The following is a 19,867-nucleotide window of genomic DNA, read 5'->3' as shown; positions in this document are numbered from 1 at the left end:
TGTAGCTTTGTATAAACTATGAAAATAGCGTAACAATTCGGGTTGAACTTTTTTACATTTCTGGCTGTATTGCGTCTGTACTAGATGGTATGAGCGCTGAGATGAGGCCAGTGATACTAGCTCTTTGTTTTGATTGCGAGCTGATGGCACTTATTTGATTTGGCATCTAAAGCAAATAAAGAACTATTTGCCGAATTGTGAAATTTTTATGAGAGATGAAACAATCGCCCTCCTCTCGAAAATTTTTATAAGATATTATAAGATATTTACATTACATTTAGCTTCAGAGTTAATGAGGACTGTACTAACGTAAATATTGACTATGTTTTTCTTCAACGCTGCTTTTAACATCGTCAGAACTGTATTTACGTTGCAGGGAAGCGGTTTGGTGGCCAGATGACGTACTGAGGTAGGTGCAACTTTTGTGGTTGAGAATACGACGAAAGAAGCAGTAAGCAGTTACGCGAATTTTAACCCAGAAATGCTGCACCCTCTTGGCTGGTTCCCCTTATTCCGCCTCAGTTACATTATGTCGGCGATTGCTGCGCAAAACAGTGTCTCCATGTACGTGTACACCATAATTATTCCACCACGCAAACATTTTGGGCTACGCTCGCCTGGTATGAGACATGAGACATTCCCAGGGAGGAGGAGGGGGGGGGGGGGGTCTACTGGAGGCCGAACCGCACAATATCCCTGGGTTCGGTGTGCTGCGGCGGTGGGTTGGGTGGACTGCTGTGGCCTGTGAACCACTGAGGGCTATGGCGGGTCGAAGGCTCTTCGTCGTTTCTAGGTCCCTGGTTCAAAACACAATACACTACCTCCTCCTGCTGCCATTCTTTAACAGAGTATTCGATATTACTACCTGAAATTTACTGCTGAACTCTGTTTTCCTCTTCTCTTATTCCTACTGCCTAGTTCGTATTCTCCCGTTTTTCTTTCTTCTATTCCATCTCCTATAACTGCATCCAGTCTCCCGTAACTATTCAATTGCCATTTCCCTTTACATACATCCGTTCAATATCTTCATATATTTTATCTCTTCACCCGCTGCTGGCGACGTTTGCATGTTTATCTGAACTATTGGTGTTGGCTTGCTTTACAATTTTATAAGCACATATGTTACTGTAAAGACATATCGTTAAAACAGCAGGTTAATCGATAATCGGTCCAAGTGACGCCATAAGAAGCAACGTATGGTTTTAGCAGAGTGTCGGAAAACTGCTAGCTATCCACTGCCTACGGTGACGTTACCATAATAAATCTACACACGCACAGGGTCCACAGACACAGACTGCTTACGGAACTTGTTTGAAGACAGCACACTATTCATGGTGTCTGTCTGTTCCCCCCAACCCCCCGCCAGCTCCCCATCCCCTCCTCCCCTCGTCACGAAGAATCTAGTGAGGACTTGGGTTTCACTAACACTAAGCTCTCTCCATTCAGCTGGTGTGCTTCGTGGTGAAAGCGCCAACCCTGCGGGAGGTAGTGGAGCTGCTCTCCGAGAATGGAACGAGCAGCAGCACCGGTGAACGCAGTGGCGACACTCGGCGACGTTACCAAAGACTCGGAAACCGCCTGCTCCTGGCCTCCTTGGTAAGGAAAACAACATGTTTGAAAACAACTTACCATTGGCTCTGTATGCTGCGTTCCCAAATATGCTGCATCCTTTACCACAGTAGATCTTAAAATTTTTCCTTAGCCTGGCGATTGTCCTTATGAAGAAACAGCATTGGAAAATACTAAAATAATTCTATGAATGCTGTTCCATACGGGAACTTGAAGCCAATTGACTAGCACAATTAAAAAATAATGAACGTCTATAGGTTTCGTATTGTAATTATTTTGGAATGGGAATTGCGTACTCAAGGTATAAAAGCGCAGTACATTGGCGGAGCTGTCATTTGTAGTCAAGTGATTCATGATAAAAGTTTCCGGAATGAACAGACTTTGAATGCGGAATGGTACTTGGAGCCAGGCGCACCAGACATTCCTTTTTGAAGATCGTTAGGGAATTCAGTATTCCGTGAACAACGACAAGAGTGTGCCGACCAATCCACATTTCAGGCATTACCTCTCATCACGAACAACGCAGTTGAAATTTGACATTTGCTGTTTCCTACTGCATAATGCATTTTGCACTTTCTTGAACATTTTGGTATATAATACATTAAAATCAGACAGTTGTGAGACCTGCAAATAATAGTTTAATGTTGACGTGTGACTGTCAAATTTCGCGGTTACCCATATACTGCCACAGTTGGGCAGTCATATCTTGGAAACTACACAGTCTAGAAAGCTGTGAATTGATTTGTTTTGTGTAGTACATGTCAGGAAAACGATGGAAACACGTCTGCATAACCTAAAAACTATGCTGGGTAACACAAAACTGTCTGATGGCAAGACAATAAAATGTACTGGAAGACTAACGGACAAAGTAATTGATGAATTACAGGAATATTAAGGGAAGGCCATTGGAGATAACTGCCACAATTTAGAGAAGATGAAAAGTACTGTGTGGACCACTTCCTTTCATCGAATATCAACCGATGAAAAGCCATGTCATGCTTTATGTCCACCTCCACCAAACACTTGGTGTAAATATAGGCTAGCTGAATTTTCTGGCCACCTGCATGAATTTACACATAAACATTCTCTTCCTTTGGCAGTAATGGAGCCAATCAAACCTATTTACAGAGATTTGGCAAATCCTGAGCTACTAAAGAAGTATTTATATGGGAAGACCTAGAATGTGAATGATTCCTTCAACAATGGTTGTGTGGTGCCGTGTGCCTAAAAATGTATATGTTGGGCTAATGACTTTAAAGTTAGCAGTGTCTGATTCTGTAATAACTTTTAATGATGGGAACTATGAAAGACTTAAGGTTCTGGAGACGATAGGGGTAAGATTTGGGCAGAACTCAGCTAAAGGACTGAGGGAACTGGATAATATCGTGTATGTGAAGCAGAGCTATCTGCTCAGCAAATGACAAAAGAAGCAAGAACGTAAAGGAGGAGGCAAGCACTGGGCTGTTGTGACACTGAAGAAGACAGACTATGGGCCAGAGCAATTCTACTGCATAAAAGACGTGGAAATGTAAGTCTGTATAAGAATTTGTAATAAAAAGTTTTAAAACTCAGTATCTCTGAACTACATTTTTTGCAATAAATGACCCGTTTTCAAAAAAAAGTACTGATGGTAGAGACATGAAATTTTCACAGCATGGCAAGTGGGGAAGATTCAACACGTATGGAACTAGAATAATTAAAATATCCTGAGTTGTTTTGTTTTTATGTTCATTTAGTTACAAAATTCTGTCAAAATATTGAGTATTTGAAAAAAATAAAGATAACATGCCCCACAATACAATTTGAGTAATAATTCTAGTTCAGTGTATCAGGAAATGTGCATTCAATAACTATGGAAAATTGTAAGTTGGTTTCTTAAAAAGTTTCCAAGACAATAGGACGCAAAATTCGATAATTTAACATAGGCGGCATAGGACATTCAATGTCCTCTTAACGACCGAGACACGCGGTGTTTGCTAAGAGATGTCATTGCTGACAGAAAAACAACAGTGAGTGAAATAACCGCAGAAATCAGTGCATCTGTTAGAACAGAGTGGTGCAATTTTGCGTTAATGGGCTGTTTCAGTTGATAAGGGCTGATGGTAGGATTCGAGTATGGCGCAGACGTCATGGAGCCATAGACCCAACTTTTCAACAAGCCACTGTGCAACCTGGTGGTGTTCGCTGTATTTACATGGTATGGGCTGGATCCTCTAGTCCAACGGAACCGATCATTGACTGTAAATGGTTATGTTTGGCTACTTGGAGATCATTTGCGGCCACTCATGGACTTCATGTTCTCAAACAACCTAGGAATTTTTGGAGATGACAATGGAAAATGTCACTGGACCATAGTTGTACACGGTTGGATTTATGAACATTCTGGACAGTTCTAGCAAATGATTTTGTCACCCAGAACGCCCGGCGTAAATCCTTTCGAACGTATGTGGGACATATTCGACAGGTCACTTCGTACACAAAAACATGCACCGGAAACCCATTCGCAATTATGAGCGACTATGGAGGCACTTAGCTCAATATTTGTGTAGGGAATTTGCAACGACTTGTTTATTTGATGAAATGTCGAGTTACCGCACTATGCTCAGCAAAAGGTGGCCCGACCCAATATTAGGAGGTATCCCATGACGTTTGTCACCTCAGTGTGTATCGGTAGTGAAACAAGTGTCAGGTGGGTAACTTTGCTCTGATTGGAAGTGCTCCTGGCTGTGTCGTGGAAAATATGCTCAGTTACGGGGGAAAGGTATTGCAATTAATGGTCTACTTTGGTACTGCAGCACGTACAAATAAATACTGACAGACATGGGAAGTGTTGCACGTGATCACTCTGACCGAAGGTACCAACTGATACTCCAATATGTCTATTGCGTTTGTAGTTTGAATGAGGTAGCAGACACACTGTTGTTGTTGTTGTTGTTGTGGTCTTCAGTCCTGAGACTGATTTGCTGCAGCTCTCCATGCTACTCTATCCTGTGCAAGCTTCTTCATCTCCCAGTACCTACTGAAACCTACATCCTTCTGAATCTGCTTAGTGTATTCATCTCTTGGTCTCCCTCTACAACTTTTACCTTCCAAGCTGCCCACCAATACTAAATTTCTGATCCCTTGATGCCTCAGAACATGTCCTACCAACCGATCCCTTCTTCTACTCAAGTTGTGCCACAAAATTCTCTTCTCCCCAATCCTATTCAAAACCTGCTCATGATCTCCCATCTAATCTTCATCATTCTTCTGTGGCACCACATTTCGAAAGCTTCTATTCTCATCTTGTCCAAACTATTTATCGTCCATGTTTCACTTCCATACATGGCTACACTCCATACAAATACTTTCAGAAATGACTTCCTGAGACTTAAATCTATACTCGATGTTAACAAATTTCTCTTCTTCAGAAACGATTTCCTTGCCATTGCTAGTCTATATTTTATATCCTCTCTAATTCGACCGTCATTAGTTATTTTGCTCCCCAAATAGCAAAACTCCTTTACTACTTTAAGTGTCTCATTTCCTAATCTAATTCCCTCAGCATCACTGGACTTAATTCGACTACATTCCATTATTTTCATTTTGCTTTTGTTGATGTTCATCTTATATCCTCCTTTCAAGACACTGTCTATTCCGTTCAACTGCTCTTCCAAGCCGTTTGCTGTCTCTAACAGAATTACAATGTCATCGGCGAACCTCAAAGTTTTTATTTCATCTCCATGGATTTCAATACCTACTCCGAATTTTTCTTTTGTTCTCTTCACTGCTTGCTCAATATACAGATTAAATAACATCGGGGAAAGGCTAAAACCCTGTTTCACTCCCTTCCCAACCACTGCCACCCTTTCATGTCCCTCGACTCTTATAACTGTCGTCTGGTTTCTGTACAAATTGTAAATAGCCTTCCGCTGCCTGTATTTTACCCCTGCCTCCTTCAGAATTTGAAAGAGAGTATTCCAATCAACATTGTCAAAATCTTTCTCTAAATCTACAAATGCTAGATACGTAGGTTTGCCTTTCCGTAATCTAGCTTCTAAGATAAGTCGTAGGGTCAGTATCGCCTCACGTCTTCCAATATTTCTACGGAATCCAAACTGACCTTCCCTGAGGTCGGCTTCTACTAGTTTTTCCATTCGTCTGTAAGAAATTCGCGTTAGTATTTTCAGCCGTGACTTATTAAACTGATAGGTAATTTTCACATCTGCCAACACCTGCTTTCTTTGGGACTGAAATTATTATATTCTTCTTGAAGTCTGAGGGTATTTCGCCTGTCTCATACATCTTGCTCAGCAGATGGTAGAGTTTCGTCAGGACTGGCTCTCCCAAGGCTGTCAGTAGTTCTAATGGAATGTCTACTCTCGCGGCTTTGTTTCGACTCAGGTCTTTCAGTCCTCTGTCAAATTCTTCACGCATTATCATATCTCCCATTTCATCTTCATCTACACCCTCTTCCATTTCCACAATATTGTCCTCAAGTACATAGCCCTTATATAGACCCTCTATATACTCCTTCCACCTTTCTGCTTTCCCTCCTTTGCTTAGAACTGGGTTTCCATCTGAGCTCTTGATATTCATACAAGTGGTTCTCTTTTTTCCAAAGGTGTCTTTAATTTTCCTGTAGGCAGTATCTATCTTACCCCTAGAAAGATAAGCCTCTACATCCTTACATTTGTCCTCTCGCCATCCCGGCTTAGCCATTTTGCACTTACTGTCAATCTCATTTTTGAGACGTTTGTATTCCTTTTTGCCTGCTTCCTTTACTGTATTTTTATATTTTCTCATTTCATCAATAACATTCAATATTTCTTCTGTTACCCAAGAATTTCTACCAGCCCTCGTCTTTTTACCTACTTGATCGTCTGCTGCCTTCACTACTGCATCCCTGATAGCTACCAATTCTTCTTCTACTGTATTTATTTCCCACATTCCTGTCAATTGTTCCCTTATGCTCCCCCTGAAACTCTGTATAACCTCTGGTTTAGTCAGTTTATCCAGGTCCCATCTCCTTAAATTCCCACCTTTTGCAGTTTCTTCAGTTTTAATCTACAGTTCTTCACCAATAGATTGTGGTCAGAGTCCACATCTGCCCCTGGAAATGGTTTACAATTTAAAACCTGGTTCCTAAATCTCTGTCTTACCATTATACAATCTATCTGAAACCTGTCAGTATCTCCAGGCTTCTTCCATGTGTACAACCTTCTTTCATGATTCTTGAAACCAGTGTTAGCTATGATTAAGTTGTTCTCTGTGCAAAATTCTACCAAACGGCTTCCTCTTTCATTTCTTCCCCCCAATCCATATTCACCTACCACGATTCCTTCTCTCCCTTTTTCCTACTACCGAATTCCAGTCACCCATGATTATAAATTTTCGTCTCCCTTCACTATCTGAATAATTTCTTTTATTTCATCATACATTTCTTCAATTTCTTCGTCATCTGCAGAGCTAGGTGGCATATAGACTTGTACTACTGTAGTAGGTGGGGGCTTCGTGTCTATCTTGGCCACAATAATGCGTTCACTATGCTGTTTGAAGTAGCTTAACCGCACTCCTATTTTTTTATTCATTATTAAACCTACTCTTGCATTACCCCTATTTTATTTTGTATTTATAACCCTGTATTCACCTGACCAAAAGTCTTGTTCCTCCTGCCACCTAACTTCACTAATTCCCACTATATCTAACTTTAACCTATCCATTTCCCTTTTTAAATTTTCTAACCTACCTGCCCAATTGAGGGATCTGACATTCCACGTCCGATCCGTAGAACGCCCGTTTTCTTTCTCCTGATAACGACGTCCCCGGAGATCCGAATGGGGACTATTTTACTTCCGGAATATTTTACCCAAGAGGATGCCATCATCATTTAGCCATACAGTAAAGCTGCATGCCACGGGGAATATTACGGCTGTAGTTTCCCCTTACTTTCAGTCGTTCGCAGTACCAGCACAGCAAGGCCGTTTTGGTTAGTATTAAGAGGCCAGGCCGACACACTATGAACGCTAAAAAAATTAAACATATGAATAATACATCAACACCTGCATTCGCATTATGTAAGGAATAATGAAACGTTTCAGAAGAAAAATGCCGCTCTCTGAGCACAAAAAATCCGAATCCGTTCCTCTTTAAAAGACTGCCAGGAAACGTTTGGAACTACCAGCCTCAGTCTTCTTTCCGCCTCCTTCACCGGATTTGTTGGCCAGGGAACATAATCGCGCTCTAAATCCGTTTACCCAGTTACTCGTTGCAGTTAAGGCTTCATGCTCAGCATCTTGCTCTCACTGCCACTGTCTACACAGGGCTTTCCTTTTAACCTGAAACAAATCGAAAAAGACGCATGGACTAAGAAACGTTTCTTGCTGAGAAGTTAATATTAGTAATGTAGACATTTGCCTGCGTTAAAACTGGCCACCTAACCACTACTAATGCGTGAAAGGAGTCAACTTCGCATTTTCGAATGGGAACCACATATTTTTACTGCATATCGGGATTCTACGCCAAAAAATGCGTACGGTACTTAAACCATGGTTTCCCATTCATGGTGGATGGTATTCTAATCGACAAGTATCAAGTGGACCTGTTTTTTAAATTAAGAACCGACGCATTGGAATCTACATTTCATTTACAAAGTAAATGTAAACGTTTATGTTCTGACGGTTGATATTTATGTTCTAAAGTGGTGTTGCCAATTTGATTGTACAGCACAATATGATTAGCCGTTTCAGTGTCTGAAACTACACTAGGTGAATGTAATAGTTTTCTGTTCCCATAGGGATGACTGATATCTGTGAGTCCCCTTGTCTCTCACCACGGGGTGCTTGATTTCGGTTTGTCTCCTTACCTCACGATAATTGTAATTGTCACTGCCTTTAAGTTGTGCATATGGGTTCCACGCACAAATTAATAAACGTATCGAAATGGAAGGTCATCAGCTTCAGTATTTATTGTGAATTACAGTAATGGTGAGAGGCAAGAGAACTCGCGGAAATCAAGCACCTAAATAAATGTCGATATTCAAAGTGAATGTTGTCAGACACAGATGATATAATAATACTAAAGCTGGAAATTACTCTTACTTTCATTCTATAATGTCATACGGGATTATATATTGAGATAACTCATCAAGCGAAGTGAAAGTTTTCAGAGTCTACAACTCTGTAATAAGAATTATATGTTGTTTGAATTGAAGAACATCCTGCAGAGTCCCGTTTAGGAAACAGAGGATACTAAACTCTACTTACCAATATATTTATTTATTATGAAATTTATATTTGAAAACATACCTCTTTTTCTAAACCAATAGCTTATTTCATTGAATCAATACAAAAATAATAATCTTCATATATTTAAAGTCACTTTTTTCCAGGAACGTATCCATTATTCAGGAACACATGTTAAATGGTTTAACTGCTAATAAACTTCAGTTCAACAGGAACCTAAGAACTTAAATTGGGGGCCAACTCTTTCGATTCCAATGAAGAATTTCTTTGTAGAACCAACTGATGTGCGTATATTATTAATAGTAACAAATAATTTTACTATTATGAACAGTCTGTCTTCCGTATAAACTCAGTGCAGTAAAGCTATATATGAAAGTATGTGTTGTAAAGCATGTTTACTATTTGATGATGCATGTCTACAATAGCGTACGAATTATCATACGCAGCGCCATGTATTGAAAATTTGGGTGTGTTGTGAAAAGTTTGCTATTATGTTTTAAATGAAAATATGTTTAAGATTTTTGACTTGGGCATTTATGAACACCATTGCACTTAGGATGTGTGATAGCTACAAATAACATATTTGTTTTTCATTGTAATTATTTCATTTGTATTCTTTTTTATGAATTTTTCCGCCCCCTGGAAGATCTCCTCACTATGGGTCTGTTGCCATTAAAATTGCAACTGATCTAATCTTCATGATTAAAAAATGAATGACACACTGCAATCTTACCAAAAGCATCGATTATGATGAACGAAATGAATCTAATCTTACTATTGTTTACAGCTGAGGTGTTTAGTTCCCAAGATTTTCTCTTTCCTTTCTTCAAAAACACAATCGCTTCAATGACAATTTTCCAAGTATATGGTATCTTCCCAAACCCATTAGTATGTATGCATATGTTAATAGGTTGGTGCAAAAGTTCCTAACATTTTTCCATAAGTGTACTAAACACGACAGATAAATATAACAGAGACTTTAGTCGTCAATAATGCATTCCGATTCATTATTTACAATATTCTGCCAACTGTGTGGTAACTTTTCGATTCTGCGATTGGTGAAATCACGCGGTTGTCAGGCGAAGAACTCGTTGAGCCATGTTCGTAGCTCATTTTTATCTGGAAAGGACGTTCCTTGAAAATTGTTCTATAGAGAGCCAAAAGGGGAGAATCTGAGAGTGCAAGATCAAATGAATGAGGTGGGTCGGTAATGACCTCCCAACCCAACTCATGTATAGTGTTTCTTGTCAGTCTAGCAGAATGCGGGTGGTCGTTATCGTGAAGTAACATCAGTTCACGCAGTCTTCCTGGTCGCTGTTCTTGGACTGCGACTGCAAGACGACTCAGTTGTTGACTATAAATGTCAGCAGTGATGGCTACAACTCTGGAAAGCCATTCGTAGTACAACACACAGCTGCTGTTCCACCTGAGGCATAACATTATCTTCGTACAGGGAGTTGCCGGTTTTCTTTGGCCCAAAATTCCTTCCTTTTACTTATGTTGGCATGAAGACACCATTTCTCATTACCAGTAGCTATAGAGGATAGGAATGGCGTCGGGCTTGTTCACGAGCCAGTTGATGACTAGCAAGCAGAGATTTTTGGTTTTGGTTTTTATGATTTTGATAGTTCCCCAGTACAGTGACGTGGATGATTTTGGATTAATCCGTTTAAACTATCTTAATGAGACCCAGAAGATCTCCGAAATGTCACTAATGTTAAAACGATCCTCCTTCAAACGAGAAAAATATTTTCTTACTGTGTTCTGGCCAGTGGCACTGTACCTATACACGGCGCAATTTTTTCTGGCTCCCTCCTCTGCTATCACCCCTCTATCGAACTCAAACAGAAGAATATGTCGAAAATTTGCGATTTATCCACTTTTGTAGTGTACATTGAACCACTCACTGTCTCAAAATGACAAACTGACAGTATGTTAACTCAAACAGCGGCAGCGAACTACAAATAAAAATGACAGTTTATAAATAAACCCACAGCAATCGGAATGCTAACATTCAAAACAAAAACGGAACGAATTGATTCACCAACCTAGTATTTGGTATCTTCCAAACTCATTACTATGTACTGTATGTATGCATGTGTTACAATGTCTCTCACAGAGTAAATTGTGGAAAGGTCAACATCATGATACGGTATGCAGTCAGACTTGCATGCTGGAATGCAGAACGTATCATGCAACGTGGCAACTACTAAAGCAACAGAAGTTGTGGAACGTGCAAGAATACATGCTGCCATTTGCTTACACTGTACTCTTGCCTGTATTGCGTTATCCTGAAGCCTTACACGTGCTCTGTTTTGCAGGGGACCACAACTGTAACAGTGGTTATTTGGGCGGCTTCCCCACTGGTTCACCATTTCCGCAACGCGGAAGATGGGAGCACTTTCAGCAACAATCGCTCTCTGCCTCTGGCCGTCTGGTTACCATTGGACATGTACGTGTCCCCCACATACGAGGCACTCTACCTGATACAGTTCCTGAGTATGATGTCCGTTGATATTGCTGTTGTGTGCACTGACTGCTTTTTCGTTGACCTCATGCTGAGGGTTGCTGCTGAGTTGGAGATTTTGAACGACAACATTTCAGCTTTGCGTAAGTGGAAGACTTCAGCAACATTAAAGAACCAGGACAAACCAGGTGAATGTATCTCAGATCTTGAGATACATCTACAGATTTCGAAGAATGTCAAGCACCATCAGGCAATTCTTAGGTTTGTATAATCCTACATCTATTTGCACCTCTCGATTTTTCTTGAAAACTTTGTCTAGTCATTGGGCTGGGGCTCAAGAATCAACAGCAATTAATGGAGTGGAAATTCAGAGGTCACTGCACAACGTCGTTCGAAGACATTTGAATTATATGTCGAGCACTCCTTTATATTGTTGTCTTGCACTCTTATTAGTCTAGAAATAAATTTGAAGTGGAAATAGCCTCTCGTTCGGCCCTGTGGATCGATGACAATTTTGTAGGTAGTTATCAGTAGTAAGGCAAACAAGTGTTTTGTGGTGCTCCCTATTGATATAATGAATGCTGGATGTGTTATAATAGTAGAGAAATAGCATTTCTAAAAAGCGGGATAGACGAGCTCAAAACTGGACGCTAAACGTAAGAACAGTGAAGGGGAGGGTCGACGCGTACTTCACGTTCATCGTCTGTTGTGTTGACTACTAATGACAGTAGCAGGGAGTGGGGAAATGTCCTGGCGTAGTTAACAATAGTAGGGAGTTTAAAAGGATCACCTCTTATCTGCATTATAATCAGAGGATTATTCTTCTTACAAACGAAACCGAACTGATGCAATCGACAATTGTAAAGATTCAAAGTCTCATAAGACAAGCAAATATTTGCACATAGTGAGATAAAAAAATTCGTGAAGGAGATTCAAAATCAGATGATTTATGTACTATAGGATATACTGTATAATTCGCAGAACATTTTAGGAAAGTTATGAGATTATGAAATTTAGTAAAGATAATCAAAACAGAGCAGAAGTAATTTTTTTTTTCTTTTTGGGTCATCGTTCTTCTGACTGTTTAGATGCAGCCCTCCACGATTTTCTCTCCCTTCCTACTCTTCATCTTAGAGTAGCATTTGCAGCCCACGTCCTCAATTTATTTGCTCAATGTATTCCAATCTTCCTCTTCAGTTTTTACCCTCTACATCTCCCTGAAGTTACATGAATATTATTCCCTGAGTTCCTAATAGATGTCCTATCAGTCTATCCCTTCTTCTTGTCAGTGTTTTCCATATATTCATTTCCTCGCCGATTCTTATCAGTCAACCTAATTTTCATCATTCTTCTGTAGCATCTCATCTCAAATGTTTCAGTTCTTTTCTGTGCCAGTTTTCCAACTGTCCATGTTCCACTACCATTCGATACTGTGCTACAAATGTACATTTTCATGAATTTCTTCCTCAAATTAAGGCCTATGTTTGATACTAGTAGACTTCTGTTGGCCAGGAAAGCCTTTTTTGCCATTGCTAGTCTGCTTTTGATGTCCTTGCTCCATTCATTACGGGTTGTTTCGATGCCTATGTGGCAGCATTCCTTAACTTCGTCTACTTCGTGATCCTCAAATGTTAGGTTACGTTTCCCGCTGTTCTCGTTACTTCTCATTACTTCCGTCTTTCTTCCATTTACTGTACATCCATTTTCTGCACTTAGACTGTTCATTCCAATGGATACTGTAATCCATATTCTCTTTCAATAAGGATACCAGTGTCATTTGATATTCTTCCCCCTTGAATTTTTATCCCACTTTTGTACCTTTATTTTCGTAATTGCTTTTTCGATGTAAAGACTGAACAGTGGGACGAAGACTTGATCCCATACACCCTTTCTAGTCCAAGCACTTTTTTCTTGGTCTTCCAGTATTAGTTAGTGTGCGCATTGTATATTACACGCCTTTTCGTACAACTTATCCCTGTTTTCCTCAGCATTTCGAACATCTTGGGCCATCCGACATTGTCGAATGCTTTTTCCAGGTCGACAGATCCTATGCACATGTCTTAATTTTTCTTTAGTCTTGCTTCCATTATCAACCTTAGCGTTAAAACTGCCTCTTTGGTGCCTTTACCTTTCCTAAAGCAAAATTGATCGTCATCCAAAACATCCTCAGTTTTATTTTCCATTCTTCTACATAGTATTGTTGTCAGAAACGTGGATGTATGAGCTATTACCTGTCGGATCTTGCTACCTTAGAGATTGTGTGGATGGTGTTTTTCCAAAAATCTGATGGTGTATCACCAGTACTATACACTCTACACACCAACGTGAATAGTCGTCCTGTGGCCACTTACACCCATGACTTTAGAAATTCCGATGGAATGTTGCTTATCCCTTCTGCCTTATTTGTCCTTAAGTCCTCCAAAGCACTTTTAAATTCTGATTTTAATACTGAATCTCCTGTATCTTTCCTATCGACCACTTTCTTCTACATCACATCCTCAGACAGGTCTTCCCCATCACAGAGGACTTATATGTACTCGTTCTACATATCCGCTCTTTCCTTTGCATTTAACAGTGGAATTCCCACTTCAGTGTTAATGTTATCACCCTTGCTTTTAATTTCACAGAAAGTTATTTTGACTTCCCTATATACTGAGTTAGTCCTTCCGACATTCTTTTCTTTTTCTGTTTGTTCACATTTTTCATACAGCCATTAGCCGTACCCTTCCTGCATTTCCTATTTATTCCAGTACTAAACGAATGGTATTTCTGTATTCCTGATATCCCTCCACAATTGTGTACTTCTTTCTTTTTTCGATCAACATCATTATGTCTTCTGTCATCAATGGTTTCATAGCAGTTTCCCTCCCTGTGCCTACGTTTATTTTTCCAACAACTGTGACTGCTTTTTTTTTTTTTAAAAGATGTTCATTACTCTTTAACTGAACTGCCTCCTGAGTTATTCATTATCACAGTACCTATAACCTCAGAGAACTTCAAGTGTATCTCTTCACTCTTTACTACATCCGTATCCCACTTCTCTGCGCATTGATTCTTCCTGAATAATCTCTTGCAGTTCAACTACTACGAGGGGTTTTTAATAACTAATGCAACAATCATTGCTCGACCAACCCCCGTTGAAAATATGTTGCATTTGTATAACAAAATCCAGCCATTCACTGTAGTCCTTGGTGGACTGCTACTAACTTGAACACCAATTCATTGATAATCTGCAGACTAGTGCTGGGGCCTCCGTACCAGTAGAGTTACTTTTTTGGACATAAACTTCTAAGAGACAGTTTCAGTTCATTTATTATTATTATTATTTGTAAGTTAGCGTGCACCTTAATTGTAGTCACAGCATAGCATCCAGTATCTGAGAACGAGAGCACTTAGCGATCTGCAATGAACTTTACATAGAATTTCGATCCCTACGAAATATTTTCTCGCTTTTAAATCTTACAAAATGATAGAAGGGTGAAAAGTTTTTTACTTAGTAGATTTTCGCTGTTCAAGCAATAAAACTGTCGTATCAGAAATTAAGTCTGACGTTCAAATTTTATTACTCTGCAATACATATACCAGGCAGTTTCCACATATGCCGCTAAATGTACCTGCAAAATAATTTCATCGTGCGACACAGACAGGTAGGGGGAACAGGAGAAGGTGTAGAAGTAGAGGCGGTGGGGAAGAGGAGGTGAATACAGAAAGGAAAGAGGAGATGAACAAAGAGAGATGTAGGAGGAGTTTGAAACAGAGAGGCGTGAGTAGCAGATTGGCAGTGAGAGGGGAGGGAGGAGATGAACAGAGAACGAGGGGAAGAGGGGTGGGGGTGACAGGTGATGGAGAAGGAGGTAGAGGGAGACAGAAGTGATGGACAGAGATAGGTGGACGGAGGAAATTGACTACTAGAAATGAAATAAATAAAACGCTGGCTACTCAGCTAGTACGACATAGTGTTTAATATATAATAGTAAACGCTAATGCTGCGAAATTTACTTTTGTCTATTTGAAAAACTCCTCCGCCTTTTTCTGCCCCTCATCACTCTACAAGTACTAGAAGTTTATAAAGGGAATTTCCAAACACGCTGTAGAAATTTGGCGAGAATGACTCTGATGAGTGTTTGACGGTTTAATTCTGTGTTTGAGCTGTTAGGAGCTCATGGAAAATGCTCTAGCGCCTTTTTGTGCCGCTCTTCTGTTTCTCTATAACGCTCGTCGTTTTTATAGTTCTGATGCGTATTTTGCCAAGCCATTTCATTTCAGAATCACTGGAGATGAAAAGATGGCAATGATGGAGGTATTGGTGCAACGACTGTAAACATCTGAATCACTTCCTTACATTCAGTGGCTATAGAGTAACCCCCTTGTCTTTTCCTCACGTTTAGTGCTTACAGAGTTTTACGTTGCCCGTGACATCATCACATTCTCCCCACATGACGACTCAACTCTGACATATTTGTATTAATCTGCACGGTATCTGATTCAGTATCCATTGATACTGCCAACGGCCTTGCCGCAGTGGTAACACCGGTTCCCGTCAGATCACCGAAGTTAAGCGCTGTCGGGCTGAGTTAGCACATGGATGGGCGACCATCTGGTTTGTCGAGCGCTGTTGGCAAGCGGGGTGCACTCACCCCTTGTGAGGCAAACTGAGGAGGTACTTGATTGAGAAGTAGTGGCTACGGTCTGGTAAACTGACATACGGTCGGGGGAGCAGTGTGTTGACTACATGCTCCTCCATATCCGCATCCAGTGAGGCCTGTGGCCTGAGGGTGACACGGCGGCCGGTCGGTACCGTTGGGCCTTCCAAGGCCTGTTCGGACGGAGTTTAGTTTAGTATCCATTGATAGTGATCCCTGCAAATTCCTTTGATACTTTGCAAACTGTTCTGCTGGACTTCCACAGCAAATTCATTGCCTGCAGTTACAGGTAGACTAGCTACTTCCCTATGAGTTTCACTGATTTCTTCAAGACTATATCTACGAACAGGGGTTAAACTTAGCATACCCTCAGAATGATATGAGTACAACACTTCCCCCTTATTACGAAGTTTTTAAATTACTCATGCAACAAAAACAATCAAAACCTACTAAAAACACAAACAAATCTGATTGTTTCCCAAAAGTGCAACGTCGAAGCTCAGGACCAGGGTGACTCTACCTACTTGCCTCCTTCTTGCTGTAAGAGAAGACAGATTAGTACAGCAAATACAACATATGTTTGAATTACTTGCTTAAAGTTTGTTATCATTATGATGTCCGCACACATTCTTATCGTCAAAGATATAACCAGTGAACAAATATATAAATTGTAGGCCATAAATGCTTATTTATTTACCTATAAAAATGACTACGAAAATCAGAGGATCAGAAGGGATCGGAAAAATCCTGGTCGAAGGTTCACATAGAAAGTAACTTTGTAAGTAACAGCATTCCAGAATTTCGAAAATTTTTCCTGTCTAGGATAAATTCCTATGTGGTATATCGGCCGAGCTATTTAACATACCTCTGAAATGCTACAGATTGTATCCTTGCTGATCTACAGAGGTGGAAAGCTCCCCACAAGATCACGAAAAATAGAAGGAAACAAGGTCACGTAATGGACAATGGCTCATTAAGTGAAAATTACTGGGGGTGAACAATTTAGCACGCAAATAAGGATGCGGCACCCTTTTTTTTTTTTTGGTCATCAGTCTACTGACTGGTTTGATGCGGCCCGCCACGAATTCCTTTACTGTGCTAACCTCTTCATCTCAGAGTAGCACTTGCAACCTATGTCCTCAATTATATGCTTGACGTATTCCAATCTCTGTCTTCCTCTACAGTTTTTGCGCTCTACAGCTTTCTCTAGTACCATGGAAGTCATTCCCTCATGTCTTAGCAGATGTCCTATCATCCTGTCCCTTCTCCTTATCAGTGTTTTCCACATATTCCTTTCCTCTCCGATTCTGCGTAGAACCTCCTCATTCCTTACCTTATCATTCCGCCTAATTTTCAACATTCGTCTATAGCACCACATCTCAAATGCTTTGATTCTCGTCTGTTCCGGTTTTCCCACAGACCATGTTTCACTACCATACAATGCTGTACCCCAGACGTACATCCTCAGAAATTTCTTCCTCAAATTAAGGAACCTTATACAGACATATAAATAACGAGATCCATCAAACTACGAATGGAAACTAATGGCCACTATAACAATCTGGTTTATTGCCAAAAAAGATAAAAAATAATTTGTACACCAAATCAAGATTATAGACTGTCAGTAAATGGACAAGCGTCTGCAAATACTAACTAGAGCCTTGGCCTCAAGTGGATACAGGAATAAACAATAAAAAACTGTGTCGCGAAAACCGTCAATTATTGCTGCAAAGAATAATAATTTAGGGAAAGGTGCCGGAATGTATGCACAAAGGCCAGTACCTTCGCCTAAGTGCATGATGGGTGCAGCTAACTGGCTGTGAAAGTTAAATCAGCAAAATGATAGTTCCACTCAAGCCACTTGACTTTACGCTCTCCTCGTCTCAGTGGCTACAATGACAACCCATACCTACCACTCAAAAGACGTGACCGGGCAGAAGGTATGGCTGTAGTAGCCGCAAATAATCTTTCAGCACAGCCTCTGTGTTCTGTTCTAGGTCAGAGACATCTCGTTCTGTAGCTATGAGTTCCAGAATTTGCCACAAGCACTGGAACAAGTGTCTTATGGATGGGCTGCCACAGACGACACAGAGTTCCGGGGTATGAGGGGCTCTACATGACAGTGCTCTTTGGGGAAGTGTGTCACTGACTTTCCTGTACGAAACATAGCTGTTCTGCAACTGTCAGAATCTCTCCACTCACTTTAAGTGTTACGTCTAATAATAATTCATTAAACGAACTTAACAGTTTTGTAGTATTGCAGTTTTTGTCGTTGTTAACCAGTGAAGTATATTTGTCTCTTGGCGTTGGGAGGAATACAGAGTATCTGACCCACTAGGTGACAGATTTTTTTGTCATGGCCAATCTGAAGTTTTCCATGCAGGTATAAGAACTCTCCCCGCTACCTAAATGACTGCTATGAACCAACCAGAGAACTCCTTATTAAAATCTTGACTCTCCTAAACAGGATTCCTTTCTCTGCACAATGCATTTTTACGGCACACGTGACATCTTCACTCCACATCTCTACTGGGTTGGGCTGACAGACCGTTTTGTGGTGCTCTACCCTCACGGTGACTGGCTTTCAGCAAGAAACATGTTTAGGACCTGCCATTCCCTTAAGTGAAACTTCCCATTTCGTAAGTCAGCTAAAAGCTCAAGGCTGCAGTAACTACAAAACTCCATCGCCTTATACAGAAGAAAAGAGGTGTAAAATTAATGACAGTTGTAATCATTGTCCTTATCGTTGTAATTACTATACTTACAGTTTTCGTACAGCATTAGCGATGTAACTTGACTTTCTATTCAGATAGGCACAGTGGATTAATAAAGAGTTCATGTTATATGTTTTGGAAAAAGCTGCCATATACCACTAGGTACCACCGCTTTGGCATACTTGTTCATGCATACAGTTGGGAGGCAGTAAGGCATTGTCATGGGGACGTTAGGGCGTAAAACGTTATACAAATGGCTCTGAGCACTATGCGACTTAACTTCTGAGGTCATCAGTCGCTTAGAACTTAGAACTAATTAAACCTAACTAACCTAAGGACATCACACACATCCATGCCCGAGGCAGGATTCGAACCTGCGACCTAGCGGTCGCTCGGCTCCAGACTGTAGCGCCTAGAATCGCACGGCCAAAAACTTTATACAGTTGCAGCAGGTGAGGACAAGTGTTAAGACATCAGGAACTAGCTTTCATGGTACTAGAGGGAGCTGTAAAGGGTAAAAACTGTAGAGGAAGACGGAGATCGCAGTATATCCAGAAAATAACTGAATACGTTAGTTGCAAGACATACTCTGAGATGCAAAGGTTGGTAGGAATTTGTCAAGGGAAGATTTGATGGAAGTGGATTATCTCCGTCCATCATCACCACATGTAGCGTAATTCATCCCTCAGTCCTCTTCAGATTGCGACTGTTAGTTTCTGTTGGACCATCAGCCCATCACCAGCCCAAGTGTCGCCCATGATCTCCTGGTGGAGAACACCTTGGTGGAATCCCTGACAAATAGCCCCGTCAGCCACTGGTTTTTGATTTTATTCCTCTGGCATTGGCTCTGACACTGGCCTGAGTATTTTTGGCGGTATGTGGCTTTTAAAGGGAGGAGTGGTTTGGGATCACCACCAGAGTCATGAGCGTCAGCCAGGGAACTGTAGGTGGTCGAGAGTCGGAGCAATCTACTGAGAATCGCATGATTGGGCAATGTCTCTGGAGTCAGTTCAGTCACACGGACTCTGAATTCAGTCACGTGGCATGAGGCCGGATCTTGTTCATTCAGCCTACGCTCACTTTTAAACCATAAGTGTTCAATTTTTCAAATCGTAGTGTTCTTACAGTTTCCGTGATTGTCTCGGACTGTGCCTTCTGGCACTCTGTTTGCTGGTCTGGTTGAGAGCCGGTGTCTTTAGCGGTCACCGTGAATATGTACCCAATACCGAGTCCGACCGATTTTCGTGCTTG

The 19,867-nt window shown here is 40.8% G+C and overlaps 1 protein-coding gene and 1 pseudogene across 1 annotated transcript in view; both read left to right on the top strand.

The window, feature by feature from the left end:
* Positions 1-19,664, top strand: part of LOC124805667 — a 46,697-nt gene extending 27,033 nt beyond the window's left edge. The window contains exons 2-4 of the mRNA XM_047266236.1: positions 1,447-1,596; positions 11,114-11,520; positions 19,508-19,664. Coding sequence (XP_047122192.1) covers positions 1,447-1,596; positions 11,114-11,520; positions 19,508-19,664 — 714 coding nt within the window. The remainder of the gene's footprint in view (positions 1-1,446; positions 1,597-11,113; positions 11,521-19,507) is intronic.
* On the top strand, positions 15,763-15,880 carry LOC124709192 (annotated as a pseudogene).
* Positions 19,665-19,867: the final 203 nt, after the last annotated feature.

This window comes from Schistocerca piceifrons, chromosome 7 (assembly GCF_021461385.2).
Source record: "Schistocerca piceifrons isolate TAMUIC-IGC-003096 chromosome 7, iqSchPice1.1, whole genome shotgun sequence".
In the NCBI taxonomy this organism is placed as follows: domain Eukaryota; kingdom Metazoa; phylum Arthropoda; class Insecta; order Orthoptera; family Acrididae; genus Schistocerca; species Schistocerca piceifrons.
The sequence above is the reverse complement of the archived record's forward strand: the minus strand, read 5'-3'. Positions and strand labels throughout refer to the sequence as shown.